General features: G+C 38.4%; 1 protein-coding gene across 2 annotated transcripts in view; it reads left to right on the forward strand.

Moving 5' to 3' along the window:
- LOC124592129 (tuberin) overlaps window positions 1–20,517 on the forward strand; it is a 303,826-nt gene that overhangs the window by 187,847 nt on the left and 95,462 nt on the right. For both annotated transcript variants that reach the window (XM_047131806.1, XM_047131807.1), the window contains exons 20-21: window positions 10,162–10,248; window positions 15,746–15,930. In XM_047131806.1, coding sequence (XP_046987762.1) covers window positions 10,162–10,248; window positions 15,746–15,930 — 272 coding nt within the window. The remainder of the gene's footprint in view (window positions 1–10,161; window positions 10,249–15,745; window positions 15,931–20,517) is intronic.

The following is a 20,517-nucleotide window of genomic DNA, read 5'->3' on the forward strand; positions in this document are numbered from 1 at the left end:
AGCCCACTGTTGGTGTTTCATTGAATGGGTTGCACGCTGACACTTGTTGATGGCCCAGCACTGAAATCTGCAGCAATTTGAGGAAAGGTTGTACTTCTGTCACATTGAACGATTCTCTTTAGTCGTCGTTGGACCCATTCTTGCAGGACCTTTTTCCAGCCACAGCGTGTCAGAGATTTGATGTTTTACCAAATTCCAGATATTCACGGTACACTTGTGAAATGGTCGTACCAGAAAATCCCCACTTCATTGCTATCTTGGAGAGGCTGTATCCCATCGCTCGTGTGTCGACTATAACAACACATTCAGTCACATCTAAATCTTGGCAACCTGGCACTGTAGCAGCAGTAACTGATCTATACTGTGTTCCTCATAAGAGTAAACCTGATGTAAACAAACACAAACATGATGATTAGTCAGCAGCCGTAGCTCTTGTACTCTGGTGGTGTTCTGCTCTTGGAAGGAGGTCCAACTTATGTATTTGATTTTTTATTGCTATGTCACTGTAAATGAAACTTTAAGACAATCTAATGTAGTAATAGCCATCAATGTTTATGTTTTTCTTACTCAGACTTTAGCTATGTAATTTTTGTTTCAAATATCGTGTACAGTCACAGTCTCTGTAAGCACAACTTGTGCTCTGATTGTCTCACAGTTCATATGCACACACATACACACACGCACACGCCCACACACACACACACACACACACACACACACACACACACACACACGTATGTGTACTGATGTTTGTAGTGGTTCATTAATGAGTTACCGCTTCATAGCCGTGTCTAGTCAATCAAAATAGCTCTGAACTCCGTGCCTTGACTAATTACAGTGTAGACATGTATGGTACCTCTTTATACAGGAATTTGACTGCTTTTTCTATTGTCATGGTTAGATTAAATGTAGCTCTAATCAGTTTTGAATTACAGACAAAGCTATGCAAGTTTATAATCAATTAATTAAAAATCGCAATTAAAATCTTACATACTAAATGTTGTATGCAGTGTGTAATCGAGTCTACAAACACATACTGTCTTGCTGTTAGTGTAGCTATTTTGGATTAAATGATATGCTGATTTTAATCAAAGACCAGGTAAAATGTCTTTCAAAGGTTAATTAATAATGGTTATGAAACAGATGAATAGCTCAGTAAATGCACATTGATGAGTATCATATATTTACAGCTCAATCTTCTTTATGTAATAAAAGTTGTAAAAGTTAGTAATCATTTTCTGGATTCCAGTTAGTCAAATCTGCTCAATGCTATACTTCTCACGCATATCATCTCTGCATATCAACAGAATTACCTGTAGTTTTTCTTTAACATGACGGATCGTGCTTTCCTGTATCTATAATAGTCTGTGGGTGCCTCCGGCTGGAGATGTCATGTCATGTCTAGTGTGTCCAAATCTGAAAGGAGCACATGCGGTCCCCTGACCTTGCTGCTCTGCCCATCCGTGCCACTTGTGCGTACATCCGCGCCCACCAGGCATCCATCAGAGGCATGCTGACCTGGCTCTCACGGTGCTGAGTGCGTTATTCAGATGCAGTGTCTGACCAGAATTGATCACAGATATTTAGATATGACACTTCATGTTGCAATCGGTGTGTGAGGTGAGCATGAAGTTATGTTGCATCTTGTAGTTGCATGAGGAGCAGTCAGTACATTTGCTGCATTCTGAATCTGTGTATTTACTATAATCTGAACCCAAAGATTACCTATGCTTCTCACTGTACATCATTCACCAATATTTTTTGTTAATGGTAATTATTGTGTAGTTTACTGTTTGTATGTTTTCATCACCAAGTTACCTATAGGTTCATAGGTTCTTATGAAATGCAGCTTCTACATTCTGCAGTACTGAATCATTTGATGCATGTGTAAGTAGATTTTATGTTGGAAGTGTGTACACGTTTGTGGTGTTTATTAGTTAATGGGTTTGGTCTTGAGATTAAGAACTTGTTTCTGTAGCTCTAAAACATGATTTTGTGCACATTTAATACAAACACAGCAACCAGAAGCATAACCTGCTTCTATCAGTTGTTCTGCAGTTATTTATCTGTCAATGTAGTTGTTGTGGTCATCAACCAAAGACTTGTCAAATGCAGTTTTCCACACTACTCTATTTAGTACTTCCTCATTATGTATGTGATTCACTCTTCTACTTGTCAACAGACTCATACAGCTCCAAATTTCAGAAGCTTCTATTCTTTTCTTTTCTAAATTGCTTATTGTCTACTTCCATACAAGGCTACACCCCAAACAAATGTCTTTAGAACAGCTTTTGTAGCCATTTCCAGTCTACATTTTATTTATTCTGTACTTTGGCCATCATCAGTTATTTTCCTGTTCACAGAGCAGAACTCATCTGCTGCTTTTAGTGTCTCATTTCGTAATCTGATTCCCTTAGTATTGCCTGATTCCATTATCCTTATTTTGTTTTTGTTGATGTTCGTCTCATATGCTTTAAAGACACTGTCCATTCCATTAAACTGTTCTTTGAAGTCTGTTGCTGTCTCTGACAAAATTACGTCATCATTGGCAAACCACAAAGATTTTATTTCTCCTCCCTGAACTTTAATTCCTTCAGATTGAATAACGTTAGGAATAGGCTAAATCCTGTCTCACTCCCATCTCAGCCATTGCTTTCCTTTCATACCCTTTGACTCTTACAGCTGCTGTCAGGTGTCTGTATAAGTAGTGTACTCTTCAGTCCCGGTATTTTATCCCTGCTATCATCAGAATTTTAGATCATATTCCAGTCAACATTGTCAAAAGCTTTCTCGAAGTCTACAAATGCTGTAAATGTAGGTAAGCGTATGTTTAAACCTGTCTTGTAAGATGAGTTGTAGGATCAGTATTACCTTGTGTGTTCCTATATTTCTCTGGAACCCAAACTGATCTTTCTCTAGGCCGGCTTCTACCTTTTTTTCCATTCTTCTGCAAACCACAAAGATTTCATAATTCATGCCAGTATTTTGAATCTATGGCTTATGAACTGATAGTTCAGAAATATTCACATCTTTCAGCACATTCTTTCTAGGAAATTAGAATCATCACATTCTTCTTGAAGTCTTGTGGTATTTCCACTGTCTCAAACATCTCATATACCTGCTGTGCCAAGGAAATCAGTAGTTCAGGGAGAATGTCATCTACTCCAGGGGCCTGATTTCGACTTGGGTCGTTGTGCTCTGTCATATTCTTCTTGCGGTATATATGTCCCATCTCACCTTCATCTACTTCCTCTTTGCATTCTATAATATTGCCTTAGGTTCATTTCCCTTGTGTAGCCCCTCTATTCATTCTGCCTTTCAGCTTAACCTTCCTTGCTTAGTGCTGGTTTTCCACCTGAGCTCTAGATATTCATAAAGCTGCTGCTGCTGCTTCTCTTTCCTCCAAAGACCTCATTACTTTTCCTATAGGTGGAATCTACCTTTTCCCTAATTATACATACTCCTATAGACTTGCATTTGTCCTACAGCCATTCCTACTTAGCCATGTTGCACTTTGTTAGTCTCATTTTTTGAGCACCTGTAGCACTCTTGTGTCTGCTTCATTTGCCACATTTTTGCATTTTCTCTTTTTATCAAATAAATTTGTATATCGTGTAATGTCCAGTAATTTCTACTAGGCCTTGTCTTTTTAATTATTTCATCCTCTTCAGTCAATTTTTGCCTAATGCTCTCTTTGAGACTCTCAGCAACCTCTGGTTCTTTCATATTATCCATTTCCCATATCCTTAATTTCCCATCTTTTTTCAGTTTCTTCAGTTTTAATCTGTAGTTCATAAGCAATGAATTATAGTCAGTGTCCACATCAATATGGAGTGATATTTAAATCGAAAAAATGCCCTTTCTGACAAGACATTGTACTTTTTCACAAGGGCTGACACTGTGTTAATATATAAGGAAATTTCTCCAATTCCTGGAGATGACAGTTCGCACTGTAGTACCACACTTAGATGCTGCAGAGAATCAAATATTCCTTGCAAACACTGACATTTAGTGTTGGTGGCTGAGCATTTCCCTCACCTCTAATGCTGTTGCAGGGATTGTAATCTACGCCATCAAACCAAAACCAAATTAGAAAGAAGAAAAAAGACAAGAAGTTGAAAAGTCTTCTTTCTCCCCATATGAAGATAGATAAAGCTAATAAAAACTTAAGTTATTGCTAATGATAATAATAATATAATTACAATAATAATTTCATGAGGCTTGATTGTCAGATATAAATATTTAAATTAAGGTGATATAGTCACAGAGTGATTAATAGTTCAATGGAACTCAGCAGATAAAAGGTTTTCACATATCTGTATGTATCAGAAATTCATTAATTATACAAAAGAACATTAAAATTAGGAATTTAGGATGGAATGTAAATAATATTGTTATAAAAGCATTGAGACAGCTACTGAGCAGTGCCGACAAATGCACTATTCGAGGTCGACTCACTCCTTCCTGGCTAAGTGGCCAACTGTAACTAATTTGCATCACAACAGTAACTGGTCTCATGCATATTGTCAACAAGCCAAGATTAACTTATACTGGTAGCCACAGCTACAACAAGCTCAACAGAGAACTTCATCGATAACTATATATGTATATCTAAATTATTGATAGACGGCAAATACATTGCCATGTGAGAACACTGTACCCTCACAGACTGATTGTCCACCTGGAGCTCAGTTTTAAACTCCTTCATGACTGGAAAAAAGCATTTTTAAATTTACTTCTTACTAATGACTGTTTTTATAACATTTGAGCAGCCCATGTTTTAACACTTCCGGTAGTGTGTAGAGAATAGCCAGCATTGCAGTCTTGACCGATCACTAGTTTTGTAATGAGAAATGTATACTCATATACAGTCTTTCGTCTCTTGTTTTGCAGCTTGGTTGGAAAATTACCATTAGGGACCCAACCACAATTGTGTGAAGCTTGTTATACGTGGTAATTTGATTCTTGAAACGTCTGATTACCTTACAAATCAGTTAATGGGTTAAATAGTTGATATTAAGCATATAAAATAGTAGTAGTTTAGAAAGTATTTGAAATTGTGTTTAAAGTTTGTTGGAACACTGGATGAGTAATTTGTGCCCCATTTGAAGCAAAAGCTAGTTTTTCATACATGTCAATGTTCATGATATCATAGCTCCTGAACCATGTTTTCTACATCTACATCTACATTTATACTCCACAAGCCACCCAACGGTGTGTGGCAGAGGGCACTTTACGTGCCACTGTCATTACCTCCCTTTCCTGTTCCAGTCGCGTATGGTTCGCGGGAAGAACGACTGTCTGAAAGCCTCCGTGCGCGCTCTAATCTCTCTAATTTTACATTCGTGATCTCCTCGGGAGGTATAAGTAGGGGGAAGCAATATATTCGATACCTCATCCAGAAACGCACCCTGTCGAAACCTGGCGAGCAAGCTACACCGCGATGCAGAGCGCCTCTCTTGCAGAGTCTGCCACTTGAGTTTGTTAAACATCTCCGTAATGCTATCACGGTTACCAAATAACCCTGTGACGAAACGCGCCGCTCTTCTTTGGATCTTCTCTATCTCCTCCGTTAACCCGATCTGGTACGGATCCCACACTGATGAGCAATACTCAAGTATAGGTCGAACGAGTGTTTTGTAAGCCACCTCCTATGTTGGTGGACTAAATTTTCTAAGGACTCTCCCACTGAATCTCAGCCTGGTACCCGCCTTACCAACAATTAATTTTATATGATCATTCCACTTCAAATCGTTCCGTAGGCATACTCCCAGATATTTTACAGAAGTAACTGCTACCAGTGTTTGTTCCGCTATCATATAATCATACAATAAAGGATCCTTCTTTCTATGTATTCGCAATACATTACATTTGTCTATGTTAAGGGTCAGTTACCACTCCCTGCACCAAGTGCCTATCCGCTGCAGATCTTCCTGCATTTCGCTACAATTTTCTAATGCTGCAACTTCTCTGTATACTACAGCATCATCCGCGAAAAGCCGCATGGAACTTCTGACTCTATATAGGAAAAGCAATGGTCCCATAACACTCCCCTGTGGCACGCCAGAGGTTACTTCAACGTCTGTAGACGTCTCTCCATTGATAACAACATGCTGTGTTCTGTTTGCTAAAAACTCTTCAATCCAGCCACACAGCTGGTCTGATATTCCGTAGGCTCTTACTTTATCAGGCGACAGTGCGGAACTGTATCGAACGCCTTCCGGAAGTCAAGAAAAATTGCATCTGCCTGGGAGCCTGTATCTAATATTTTCTGGGTCTCATGAACAAATAAAGCGAGTTGGGTCTCACACGATCGCTGTTTCCGGAATCCATGTTGATTCCTACAGAGTAGATTCTGGGTTTCCAAAAACGACATGATACCCGAGCAAAAAACATATTCTAAAATTCTACAACAGATCGACGTCAGAGATATAGGTCTATAGTTTTGCGCATCTGCTCGATGACCCTTCTTGAAGACTGGTACTACCTGTGCTCTTTTCCAATCATTTGGAACCTTCCGTTCCTCTAGAGGCTTGCGGTACACGACTGTTAGAAGGGGGGCAAGTTCTTTCGTGTACTATGTGTAGAATCAAATTGTTATCTCGTCAGGTCCAGTGGACTTTCCTCTGTTGAGTGATTCCAGTTGCTTTTCTATTCCTTGGACACTTATTTTGATGTCAGCCATTTTTTCGTTTGTGCGAGGATTTAGAGGAGGAACTACAGTGCAGTCTTCCTCTGTGAAGCAGCTTCGGAAAAAGGTGTTTAGTATTTCAGCTTTACGCGTGTCATCCTCTGTTTCAATGCCATCATCATCCCGGAGTGTCTGGATATGCTGTTTCGAGCCACTTACTGATTTAACGTAAGACCAGAACTTCCGAGGCTTTTCTGTCAAGTCGGTACATAGAATTTTACTTTCGAATTCACTGAACGCTTCATGCACAGCCCTCCTTACACTAACTTTGACATCGTTTAGCTTCTGTTTGTCTGAGAGGTTTTGGCTGCGTTTAAACTTGGAGTGAAGCTCTCTTTGCTTTCGCAGTAGTTTCCTAACCTTGTTGTACCACGGTGGGTTTTTCCCGTCCCTCACAGTTTTACTCAGCACGTACCTGTCTAAAACGCATTGCCTTGAACTTTTTCCATAAACACCCAACATTGTCAGTGTCGGAACAGAAGTTTTCATTTTGATCTGTTAGGTAGTCTGAAATCTGCCTTCTATTACTCTTGCTAAACAGATAAACCTTCCTCCCTTTTTTTATATTCCTATTAACTTCCATATTCAGGGATGCTGCAACGGCCTTATGATCACTGATTCCCTATACTGCACATACAGAGTCGAAAAGTTCGGATCTGTTTGTTATCAGTAGTTCCAAGATGTTATCTCCACGAGTCGGTTCTCTGTTTAATTGCTCGAGGTAATTTTCGGATAGTGCACTCAGTATAATGTCACTCAATGCTCTGTCCCTACCACCCGTCCTAAACATCTGAGTGTCCCAGTCTATATCTGGTAAATTGAAATCTCCACCTAAGACTATAACATGCTGAGAAAATTTATGTGAAATGTATTCCAAATTTTCTCTCAGTTGTTCTGCCACTAATGCTGCTGAGTCGGGAGGTCGGTAAAAGGAGCCAATTATTAACCTAGTTCGGTTGTTGAGTGTAACCTCCACCCATAATAATTCACAGGAACTATCCACTTCTACTTCACTACAGGATAAACTACTACTAACAGCGACGAACACTCCACCACCGGTTGCATGCAATCTATCCTTTCTAAACACCGTTTGTACCTTTGTAAAAAATTTCGGCAGAATTTATCTCTGGTTTCAGCCAGCTTTCTGTACCTATAACGATTTCAGCTTCGGTGCTTTCTATCAGCGCTTGAAGTTCCGGTACTTTACCAACGCAGCTTCGACAGTTTACAATTACAATACCGATTGCTGCTTGGTCCCCGTATGTCCTGACTTTGCCCCGCACCCGTTGAGGCTGTTGCCCTTTCTGTACCTGCCCAAGGCCATCTAACCCAAAAAACCGCCCAGCCCACGCCACACAACCCCTGCTACCCGTGTAGCCGCTTGTTGCATGTAGTGGACTCCCGACCTATCCAGCGGAACCCGAAACCCCACCACCCTATGGCGCAAGTCGAGGAATCTGCAGCCCACATGGTCGCAGAACCGTCTCAGCCTCTGATTCACACCCTACACTTGGCTCTGTACCAAAGGTCCGCAGTCAGTCCTGTCGACGATGCTGCAGATGGTGAGCTCTGCTTTCATCCCACTAGTGAGACTGGCAGTCTTCACCAAATCAGATAGCCGCCGGAAGCCAGAGAGGATTTCCTCCGATCCATAGCGACACACATCATTGGTGCCGACATGAGCGACCACCTGCAGATGGGTGCACTCTGTACCCTTCATGGCATTCGGAAGGACCCTTTCCACATCTGGAAGGACTCCCCCCGGTATGCACACAGAGTGCACATTGGTTTTCTTCCCCTCTCTTGCTGCCATATCCCTAAGGGGCCCCATTACGCGCCTGACGTTGGAGCTCCCAACTGCCAGTAAGCCCACCCTCTGCAACCGCCCGGATCTTGCAGACTGAGGGCAACCTCTGGAACAGGACAAGCAGCCATGTCAGGCCGAAGATCAGTATCAGCCTGAGACAGAGCCTGAAACCGGTTCGTCAGACAAACTGGAGAGGCCTTCCGTTCAGCCCTCCGGAATGTCTTTCGCCCCCTGCCACACCTTGAGACGATCTCCCACTCTACCACAGGTGAGGGATCATCCTCAATGCGGGCAGTATCCCAGGCCCAAAATTTATTAATTAAACAATGCAAGTACCAAAAACACGCAAAGAAATTAAGAATTAAACTTTGTAACAAATGAGTGAGCTAGGAGTATACGACTTGCTGCTGCAGCTGCTTATCCAACGGCGGCAGGGAGCGCATTGTACAATGATATTATTTTGCAGGTACATTTGGTGGTGTACATGGATACTGTCTGCAAAATTTATTGCAAATTGAGTTAGTAGTAAAGAAGTAACAAATTAAAATGTAACATCTGATATTGCAGTTTATTGCATGTACAACAAAAATGTAGTAAGTGATAAACTTTTTTTTCTTTTCGTAAGTTTGAGGGGGAAGGGGGTTAGCAAAAAAAAAGTTTTGTATAACATGAAATCGCGTGTCAAGTTTGTTGACACTGGCTAAGTGCTGTCATTCTTAAATACCGGATGAATATAGCCGGGGAAATTTGTGCACAGAGTGTCAGGCTGCCTCAAGATGTATATACAGTTTCTAACTGTAGTACTTGACTTACTGTGCTAAACCATTGACATAAGATTATAGCTCTCAATAAGAAGATTGTGACCGCATTTTAAATTCGTTTGGTAACTGTATGAAATACTGAAAGTAAAATTTTTGTTGCCCCAGGAAGTCATTAGATAGGCAATCTGCAACTGGAATTATGTGGCAGTAATATACACCTTAAACTTGACAGAGAATCTTACAGAAAAATAAATCATTGTAACACTGGCCTTGCTTTTTGGTTGTGAAATTGGCTGATGTAGTAGACACCAGTGTAAATGTAATTTTCAAGTATGTAGATGGAATCAGGGAGACACAGTACAGAAATGAAATAAAGCAGCTTTTACAAATCTACCCAAATGCTGCATGTAATGTTTTGAAAACAGTAATTGGGTGTGCAATTTTGCATAGCAATTAGAAAGGTGCCACTTTTAAGATCTTAACTTTTACATTCCAATAAATAAAAATATTTCTTTGACAGGGATCTTATCTCACATTATTATAGAGAAAGCACATTAATTTCTTTGAATCTTTCTAATTTGTTGTTACCTTCCAATTTATAAATCTGAGTGTAAGAAGAGGTACAATCATTGGTGTTCTGGGAGACAATGATATTTTTATTCATGTCAAGGAAAGTTAATGTTAGTCAAAAGCTTGTTCTACCAGATAATTAAGATTGGAATGTCATTGGAGAAACGAATGTATTTGCTGTATGTAGTTACTAAGTAAAATGATTTGCAGTGATATGAAATTGCCTATGGTCTCTTACAGTCACAAGAAACTATTGCTCTTGTTCATATGACTGTATCCTTAAACTTGTAAAGTTGTGTTGTTATAAACAATATCACAATTATTTTGTACAGGTGTAAAAGAATCTGAGAAGCAAGATAGAGAACTTTGTGCTTGTTGGTGCCAGGGTTGGGCCGAGATCTATGTCAGACGACCTACAGGTATGAACTCAGGCATAGAAAAAAATTACTGTAGACTGTTTGGATTATTCTATTTAAAGTATATTAAATTGTTATTCACTCACAGAAAATAGTTTCCTCTCCAATTTTTCAATAATTTTGATAAAGATGTTCTGCTGTTTATTTGATCTTGTCTCTACACTGTATGTAAGGCCTGGCAAAGTGTGGCTCACAAACCATCCTCCTACAGCAAGTGCTTCTCCCTCGAACTCAACACCTGCAATACCATGCCATCATGGCCCGGCCGCAGCCATGGTGGCCAGTTGCAGGCAGAACTGACAGTGGTTATAGATCGTGAGCCCCACCTTCTCAGCATATTTAAACATATCCGGACATAAGTGATTAAAACCTTGATTTTCATTTCATTATGCATGTAAAACTCTTCCTGAGATATTTAAATACACAGAGGCTAGATATATTTAACTTGATCATGGCAATTTTTGTAATATAAATATCTGAATGCGTTGTAGTGAAGCAGAGTTGATCTTCCAACAACTCATTGCTCACTGCACTGTGCTTGAGCATATTTGATGTACTTTCACAAATATAAGTTGATCCAGAATATGACTGCATTTTAAGACTGAAGTCAGTGAGATTTGGTTGAATCTTGTGCCGTGACATCAAAAATTACAGCGTCTCTTTCTGTTCTGGATGATGTGAACATATCATTTTGTAACTCACACACAACTTCTTGAAGATCAATTCTAACATTAATTTCCATGAAAGAAAATGTCTTCTGGTTCTATAAATTTAAAATCTTTAGAATAGCTGTGAAACTCTTGGTGATTTCGTCAATAATAGAAATAATCTTGAAAATTTTATTTGGTTTTACTCTCCGTACAATTCATAGTGACTCAGGAAATGACAAACATTTTCCTTATTTAGATGCAAATTAAACAATGTGTGGGTAGTGTGGGATCTACTATTATCTGCAAACTTATAAGAAACTGTTCATTTCTTCCCTTCCAAACATAAATTCAAACAATTTAAGTGATTTCTAAAATCTGTTAAAAATTCAAATTCTGATAGAAAATTGACTCAACTTATTTTCAAATTGTGAACAGTCATTATAATGGCATTTAAAAAAATCCAAACCTGACATTCTGGCCAACAAAATTAAACAAAGTAATGCAGGCAAAAAGTAGGCTGTGGCAATGACATGACGGCACCGCAGGTGTTGAATTGGACAGGAAAACGCTCACTTTAGGGGAATGGCTCGTGAGCCATGCTTTATCAGGCCTGCTGTAAACGTTACTACAGGCATCAGGACTTGGTGTTTTATTGGTGGTGCGTAAGTTCATAGCATTTTTTCATAAGTTTAATAAACAAAACAGACACACATAACAGAGATTTTAGTCATCCGTAATATATTCTCCTTCACTATTTACAACAGTCTGCCGACTCTGAGGTAACTTGTCGATTCCACAGCTGTAGGTATCACATGGTTATGAGGCAAAGAACTCATCAAGCCATGTTTGCATTTTCATCTGGAATGGAAGTTCCTTGAAGGTTGTCTAATAGAGAGCAGAAAAGGTGAAAATCTGAGGGCACAAGATCAGGTGCATAAGGTGGGTGCGGAGTGCCTTCCCAGACTGACTCCTGCATGGTGATATTTTGTCAGTATAGCAGAATGCAGGTGGGCATTATCATGGAGTAGCATCATTTCATGCAGTCTTACTGGTCATTGTTCTTGGATTGCATCTGCAAGATGTCTCGGTTGATGACAATAAATGTCAGCAGGGATGGCACACCACACCATCACTGTTACACCAATTGCATATTATTATCTTTTGTGGATAGGCTGGTTCTTTGTATGGGATTGCTACTTTGTTGGGACTCAGCCATACCTCTCTTTTCCATTTGTTAGAAAAATGACACAATTTCTTGTCACCAGTAACAATACAAGATAGAAGTGGTCAATGTTGTCCACGAGCCAATTAATGACAAGCAAGGAGGGAGGAACATGTGGCCAACCACTGATTTTTGTGATTTTGGCTTTTTGAAGCTTCTCCACTCCATGCAAATGTCACACAAGTGTGGGATGATCACAGTTAATCACATTTGATCATTCTCGAGTACACTGATGTGGATCAATGTAGACTAGTGTGTTTAAATGACCTTCATCAAACTCCAGAAGGTGTTCCTGAATGTGGAGAATCACTAATGTCAAAACAATCCTCCTTAAAAGATGAAAACCATTTTCTTGCCCTGCTCTGTACAATGGCATTATCCCCAAATGTGGCACAAATGCTCCTGGGTATCTCCATTGCTGTCACCCTTCTACTGAACTCAAAAGAGGAATATGTTGGAAATGCTCAGATTTTCTCCACTAGCATTCACAGCTCGAGTCATTATCTCCAAATGAGAAAATGACAGTATGTAAAGTCAAATAGTAACTGTGAATTGCAAATAAAAAATGACATAGGGAAATAAACCCTTATTAACTAGATTACCAAAATTAAAAACAAAAACACCACAAACTTATGCACCTACACAATAATTTATTAAAACAGAATCAATCTTTTTAATCGAATTTTTAGAAATCTCGTCAGCTTCAACCTAATCCAGTAATGACATCAACTCCTTTTCTAAGAAGGCATCTTGTCTTCATATTTTTAGTAAGGCCTTGGTAACCTCACTGTTGACTGCATGCCACCTCACCTCTTCACAATAACCTGCCAGTTTTCATTAAACCCCAGTTCAGTAAAGGATGTTTTTGCTGCTGTCGCAAGTGAAAGCTGCTTTGCCACTGGACATTGTAGGAATTAATAGATGATTATCAAGTTACTTTTAACAAAATAGCAAGTCTCAAGCTTCTTTAGCTGGCTGAAGCACCTATCTACAGCTTCATTTACATCTACGTTTATATTCTGTGAGTGGAGAGTGCTTTGTGTACCACTGTCACTTACTATTTTCCTGTTTCAGTTGCAAATGGTTTACGGGAAGAACAGTTGTTGGTAAGCCTCCCTGTCAGCTCACATCTCTATTATTTTATCTTCATGGTCTTTTGTGAGATGTACATAGGAGGAAGCCAGAAAACCACCCTTGCAGTGTCTGCCACTGGAATTAGTTGAACATCTCCATTTTGTGGTTACTAAATGAATCTATAACAAAATGTGATGCCCATCTTTGGATCTTACCTATTTTCTCCATCAGTTGTATTTGTTACAAATCCCAGACAGATGATCAGTATTCAAGTATTGGTCAAACAAAGATTATATAAGCTTCCTCCATTGTGAGTGGACTGCATTTCCGGAGGATTCTTAAAGTGAGTCAGTTGAGCATCTACTTTACCTGCAGTAATGTGATTTTTCCACATTAAATCACTCTATATACATACTTCTAGATATTTTATGTGTATGACTGCTTCCAGAGATTGTTCTGCCTTCATGTAACCATACAATACATTTTTGTGCACAATATGTCACATTTAACAATATTATGAAAAGTAAAGTTGCTACTCACCATATAGGGTAGATGCTGAGTCACATGTAGGTGCAACAAAAAGATTTTCACACTCAAAGCTTTTCACACTTAAAGCTTTCAGCCCATGGCCTTTGTCAACAATACACACACACACACACGCACACACACATGCTCACACAAGCACAACTCACTCACGACTCGTGTGTGTGTGTGTGTGTGGGTGTGGGTGTGTGTGTGGGTGGGTGGGCAGGTGGGTGGGTGGGCAGTTGGGTGGGTGCGCATGCGCATATGTGTGTCTATCGTTGACAACGACCATTGGCCAAATGATCTAAGTGTGAAAATCTTTTTGTTGTGCCTATCTGTGACTCAGCATCTCCACTATATGGTGATTTACATTCCATCCTGAATTTTCCATTTTTGATATATGTCACATTTATTTGCATTGAGAGTCATTTGCCCACTTCTGCACCAAGTGTTAAGTCTGCAGGTCTTCTTGCATTTTGGTACCGTTTTGTAATGTTGGAATTTCTCTGTATACAACAGTGTAATCCATGAAAAGCCTCAGGGGAACTTCCAATGTTATCCACTGAGCTATTTACGTATTTTGTGGGAAGCAATGGTTCTATAACACTCCCAAGAGGTAGACCCAAAGTTACTTTTATGTCTGAAGGTTTTCCTTCATTGAGAATGGCCACTGTTTGCTAGAAACTCTTCAATCCAATCACACAACTGGTTTGATATTTGTTAGACAACAGTGTGTTACACTATCATACGCATACTGGAGCTCAAGGAACGCAACATCAACCTGAACTCCGGTATCTATTGCTTTCCTAATCTTGTAGATGAACAGAGTACACCGTTTTTCACATGATCATTGTTTTCGGAACCTAGGTAGATTCCTGTAGAGGAGATTTGCAAACTTCAGAAATGTCATAATATTCAAACATAAAACATATTCCTAAATTCTGTGACACACAGATATCAGAGCTATAAGTCTATAATTTTTTTGTGTTTGACGATTCTTCTTGAAAACTAGAGTGACCTCCACTTTCTTCCAGTCATTATATACGCTTCACTCCTCCAGTATCCCTATGGTACACTGCTGAGATTAGCATGTTCTTTCCCATACTCTGTATAGAATTGTACTGTTTTCTCGCCATGTATTGTGGCCCTCCCAGGTTGGCAATTTTATTTCCTTTTTTATCACGTGGTCACTTATTTCGATATGTCATTTCCACATTTGTTTGTTTATTTAAGAGAGAAACCACACCACAGTACAGTCTTCCTCTGTTTTGGAAAAGGCATGCAGCATTTGGCTTTCTCTCTCATATCCTCCATTTCAGTGCCATTATGATCACAAACTCTGTGAACAGTTGGCTCCATTAACATTAAAATTATTAAGAATTTTCTGTTGATTCAGAGATAGAATTTTGCTTTCAAATTTTTTGAACACTTCATGCATAACTCTCGTTACACTAATTTTGATTTCATTTAGTTTTCTTGAATACCTACTGATGATGAACCAAATAAATGTTGTTGTGAATTAGTAATTGAAAAACCTTTGTGCATGGAGCAGGCAGGTATGTGTTTAAATTCTTTATGTGTGTGTTGGGAAAGTACACTCTTTGTATTAATTCTTAATTAATAAATATAATGATAGTTCCTGTATGTGTGAAGGTGTCCGGCATTATGTTAGATATCTATATCATCTCATTCAGCTTGAACACTCAATCTTGTTTCATTGACACAAAAGTCTAAAAAGTTCTAATCGTATATTTCAGTGTTAGACATGGACATTGGAACTTCAGTCATCTGTATCGCCACACTCTGTGAAGCTGTACATTTCTGTAAACTTCTAAATTAAAAAAAAAAAAATTGAAACTATTAATTCAATTGTTTCTTGAAACTTTAATCAGTGCCCATGAAGTACCCTTTACTTGCTTGTGTGATTTTATTGCCTCTAAAATGTACTATTACTCTATTACTACCTATGAACAAAAAATTATAAATTTAATGTTGACTTTAAAGAGAAGAAAAAATTTTCCCACTCCAGGTGATATGTCTTGGGTGATGCGTACGCAGAATCATCCTCAACTGCAAAGCTCTCCGCAGGATTTTCCCCTCTCAGACATCACAACTCTATTCCTTCCATCTCTGGCTGCCCGTAACAAGGAACAACATGAGGTGGAGCCACAATCATCAAACAGACGCATCAGCTGTGGCAGTCTTCCTGTTGAGGTACTGCATTTACCTGACTATTTTTCAGTATCTATCATTTTTATTGTGCATTTATTTTACTGTGGATGCAGAATAGAACTGCGTGCAGAATACATGTATCTATATGCCTGCATACAAAATTTTCATCTTTCTTGATGAGATAAACTAATGTGCCAGACCTCTACTCAAGCCAGATCATAGTCTTTTACAGGTTCCATGATTTATTCTGCCCATGACAAGCAGAGCTTCCAAATCAGGTCATGATGTGGTACGTAGTTTCAATGAAGAGGAAGATACTCTGTTGTGCACATTTCACTGCATAGTAAAATCTTCATTTTGGGCAAGTTTTGTGTTCATGTTTTCTGTGCAGAATAAATTAATCGGGATGCAATTAAATATATGAACCAAATAATGTAATATTATTCATTAAGAGACTTTTTAATTAATAAAATAAAAAAACTGATAAACGAAAGTAGGAGTTGTGCTCTGAGGGTTTTGTACAAACTTAATTATCTATTTGAATGATAATGATAACATTGTGTAGCTTAGTGGCCCTGGTGCAAGTCTGTCTTCAACACTTTGGCGATTTGCACGTCCCTAATGTACCCCATTTATCCAACTCAATAAAGGGGACTTACAGTTTAAAATGGACTCTGGATCACATGTTGTTTCTGGCAACTCTTCAAATCACTGAGAAGTTAAGACCAGGTTAAATCGAAGACTGAAAAGTCCGTGGCCTGACCAAGATTCCATCCTGAAACCTTTTGGTTTCTAGACACACACATTACTGCCAGACCGCCAAGCCCATCATGTGTATAGATAACTCATATATTGGTTTTAATGGCGAGTTTGTATCAAAATGTGACAAAATCTTTACAGGTCTTGAGTACATTATCTTACAAGCTTAACTTTTTTAAACCTCTGAGGGTCCATAGACAAATTAAAAAAAAAAAATCATCATGTGCTATACAATCCAGATTTACACTGTGATTTTCATCTGTGTTCTAAAATAGAGACAGGTCTTCATTGATGTCAGTAAAGTTGCAGTGAAGAAATAATGATAATTGTGAAGGCTTGATTGCAGAAGCAGAAGGTAGCACTCTTTCATATGGCTCAAGAACCATGCTTACCATTGACAAAAGTGTATCATGTTATCTGATAACTATGTTGAAAAAATGAGAAGACGTCATTGAAGAGAAAATTCTGAAGATATTTTCTGTATTTAAGTTACTCACATATTGCCATTCAATCACTATGCTGTCCATGAAGGCATAACTTACCATTCAGCCTTCATGTTTATAGACTACCTCTGTCTTTGAAATATGATGACACAGTTAAAAAAGGAGCTTATTACTCCAGCATTAAGCTGTTTAATGCTCTCCCACCACACATCAAATGCCTTCACAAAAGATTGCCAGCATTCAAACAAACTCTCAAGGAGTACCTGACAGAGAAATCTTTTTATACAGTTGACGGATATGTGAAAAAAAAGTATATAATCATTGAATTTGTAAGTGTTGTAAAATTAGTATAATTAATTTTGAGTACTATCATAGGCATATGACAATTATTTATTGGTATTCCTGTGTTTCCTTTGGAATATTTAGTTTAACTTGACTCTTGTATGTATATTACACATCCTTAACATGTGAAACAAAAATGTTCTGTTAACTGAATGTGCTGCTGTTTAGCTGATATCTTATGTACACCGTAGCTTTTATTGTGTTTATGTAAGATATATTTCAACTGTGTACAGTCTGACACATTCCATATCATAAATATATTACTCATCCTTAACATGTGAAACACAATTTTCTGTTAATTGATTGTGCTGTTGTTTAGTTGATTTTTAATTGCATTGTGTCTTTTTATTGTATTTATACAAGTTATATTTGAAATATGTAGAATCTGACACCTTCCATATCCTTGCGATTCACTCACTACCAGGATCTATGGAACATGAAATGAAATAAATAAATAAAGTTATCAGCTTTGATGTTTCAAAGAGCCTGTGATACAGCAGTTGATAAATTGGCATCATGTAGGAGAGATCAGAAAAAAATACAATGAAGTGACGATAAATGTAAGAACTTTCTAGAGTGTTTGTAGGGGGAATACTGCTGTATTGTAGGGGATGATCAGTTTGTGATTGCCCTTTGAAGAACTGTCAGAGAGACTACCCGTATGGGACATGCAACCACTTTTACTGGATAGAAGGTTATTAAAATAACAGTAAGGATTAATGGACATAGTGTGTACATTGTGAAGCATATTCTATAATCACAATAGATGAGACTTACAGAGCCTGCTTTACCACAGAGATGATGTAAATTTTTCATCTTTTTAAATTATTATTATTATTGTTATTATTATGATGGGAATGCTGATCATAATGAACCCAGTCTGATCATACCCAAATGTCCTTGTCATTCATTGTTGCATCTGTTTTTGCGCCCTGTGCTGTGTAGCACTGGTTACATTGTGTATCCTCAATCAAATTTCAGCTAAGATTTCACCTTCTACCAAGAGGGCAAACATCTTGCCAGTTTGATACTATTGTAATGTATTTCTTTTTACTCCCATCTCCTTTTCTTTCTCTGTCCATATTATGTTTTCATATGTGCATCCCTCCTGCCCCACTGCCCTCCACCCTGTCACCATTCACATTGGCCAATGCCTTATTTGTTGATCTTTTATTTTTTTCCCAGTACTGTTTCAGTTGTTCACTAGATTTCTCCCTACTGCCATTGAACTATTTAAAACCAGTCTTTTTAGTCCTCCCACATTCAATACTTGTTCCCTAAACAGTTTTGTCAGTTGTTTCATCAGCTTTTATATTATTTTTTTCTGAATCATTTTTGTACTTCATGGGTCCAGCTTGTTGTTGATCTCTTAGCCCACAAATATTTGAATATCTTTTTGGTTAATCTAATGTCTTGCATTATCGAGTAAATATTCAAAAAATACCAGTCGTCTTTTTCTCATTACTTTTTATATGTTTTGTATGTTTTAATAAATTTCCCCATTACTATGTAATTTACAACCCTCTATAGTTTTTCATGGACGTAGTACTTTCCAAATGATTTGCCTTTCTAGTATTTCTAATTTATCTAAATTATAGTATAATGCTAGACACTCACTTGCATATAGATGTTCTGGCTGTATAGTAATGCCTTATGTTTGGAGTTTTAGACATCTACAAAAGTCTTTGGTTATACTATATGACTTTCCCATTTTTACTTTATTTATTTATTTTTTCCAGTGTGGCCAAGATCCATTTTCATAAATTTCAGTTCCTTTTTAATGTGTGCATTTCTTCCTCATCCTTTGCAGCCTTCTCCCCCCCCCCCCCCCCCCTCCCCCACACCACCCTCCTGTAAAAACTCTTAAGCTAGTTCTATTAACTATATGCCTTCTAAATGATTAATTTGTGTTACAGCAGGTATCACACTTTCAGAAAGCAAAGCAGTCATCTCCAAATGCAAGAATGTTTATTCCAATATTTTTGTTTCCTCTTCCCAACCTGATTGGAGAAATCTTACATTCGTTCAGTGATACTATGTTTTGTAGGTGTCTCATAATTAGATTTGCCAATTTAGACTTTACGCCAAATTGTCAGACATTTTATCTAGAGTTTGTGTGCCAATGGAATCAAAGGCCCTTTTGAATAAACAAGCATTACTACCAAATCTTTCGAATTCAATAATCTGTGGTGAATGATGGTCTTCAGATGAAATATGTATCTAAAACATCTGCCCTTCCTAAAACCGCCTTGATATTCTGCTAAATGACTGTCCAGTGTTGTTTCTACTCTATTAAGTAAAAGCTTGGAAAATATTTTAGATATAACTGGTAGCAAAGAAATTCCTCTATAGTTATTGTCTTCTTTTTTGCCCTTCTTATGTAGTGGATGTATCAAGGCAGCCTTCCGTTCTCCTGCAGTTATTATGATAAACAAGAAAGCTAAAAGGGACAAAGTTACAGTAGACAGTAAAATAAGCTTGTTTAACTAATAGATGCATAATTAGAAAATAGCCATATTATCAGTAAAATTTTATGGGGGAACAGTTTAATGTGCATGGAATGCCCTCAAGTTCACAAAAAAGTTTCTAGAAAGTGAAATTTTCTGATTTGAATAGTTAAACTACTTAGTCACCTTGTGTCAACTGATGTGTGGCACATACACACATACATAACAGAACACAGTATGTGTTCTGGCTCTTCTCCTGGCAGAAAACTCACTCACTCTCTCCCTGACTGACTGACTGACTGACTGACTGACTGCTGCCTCCCTCACGCTCTCTTTCCCTTCTTCCATCACTCTGCCCCCTGTCTCTCCACCTTCTACCTCCCCACCCCACTTACCTTCCTCCTGTTCTTCCTTTGTCTCCATTTCTTATATGCTCTACTCACTCAGAACTCATTTCATCTTATTGTTTAGTCACTATGTCATGTGTCTCGCACTATCCCACTCCCCCTCCTTATCTCATGCCTCCTTTCCTGTACCCTCCCAACCCACATCAGCAGGCAACTGCTCTCTAATAATCAGTGTCACCATGGTAGTATACATTTGGGTGTCTGTGTGGTTGGAGTGTGAAAGTCAGCCAG

This window comes from Schistocerca americana, chromosome 2 (assembly GCF_021461395.2).
Source record: "Schistocerca americana isolate TAMUIC-IGC-003095 chromosome 2, iqSchAmer2.1, whole genome shotgun sequence".
Lineage (NCBI taxonomy): Eukaryota > Metazoa > Arthropoda > Insecta > Orthoptera > Acrididae > Schistocerca > Schistocerca americana.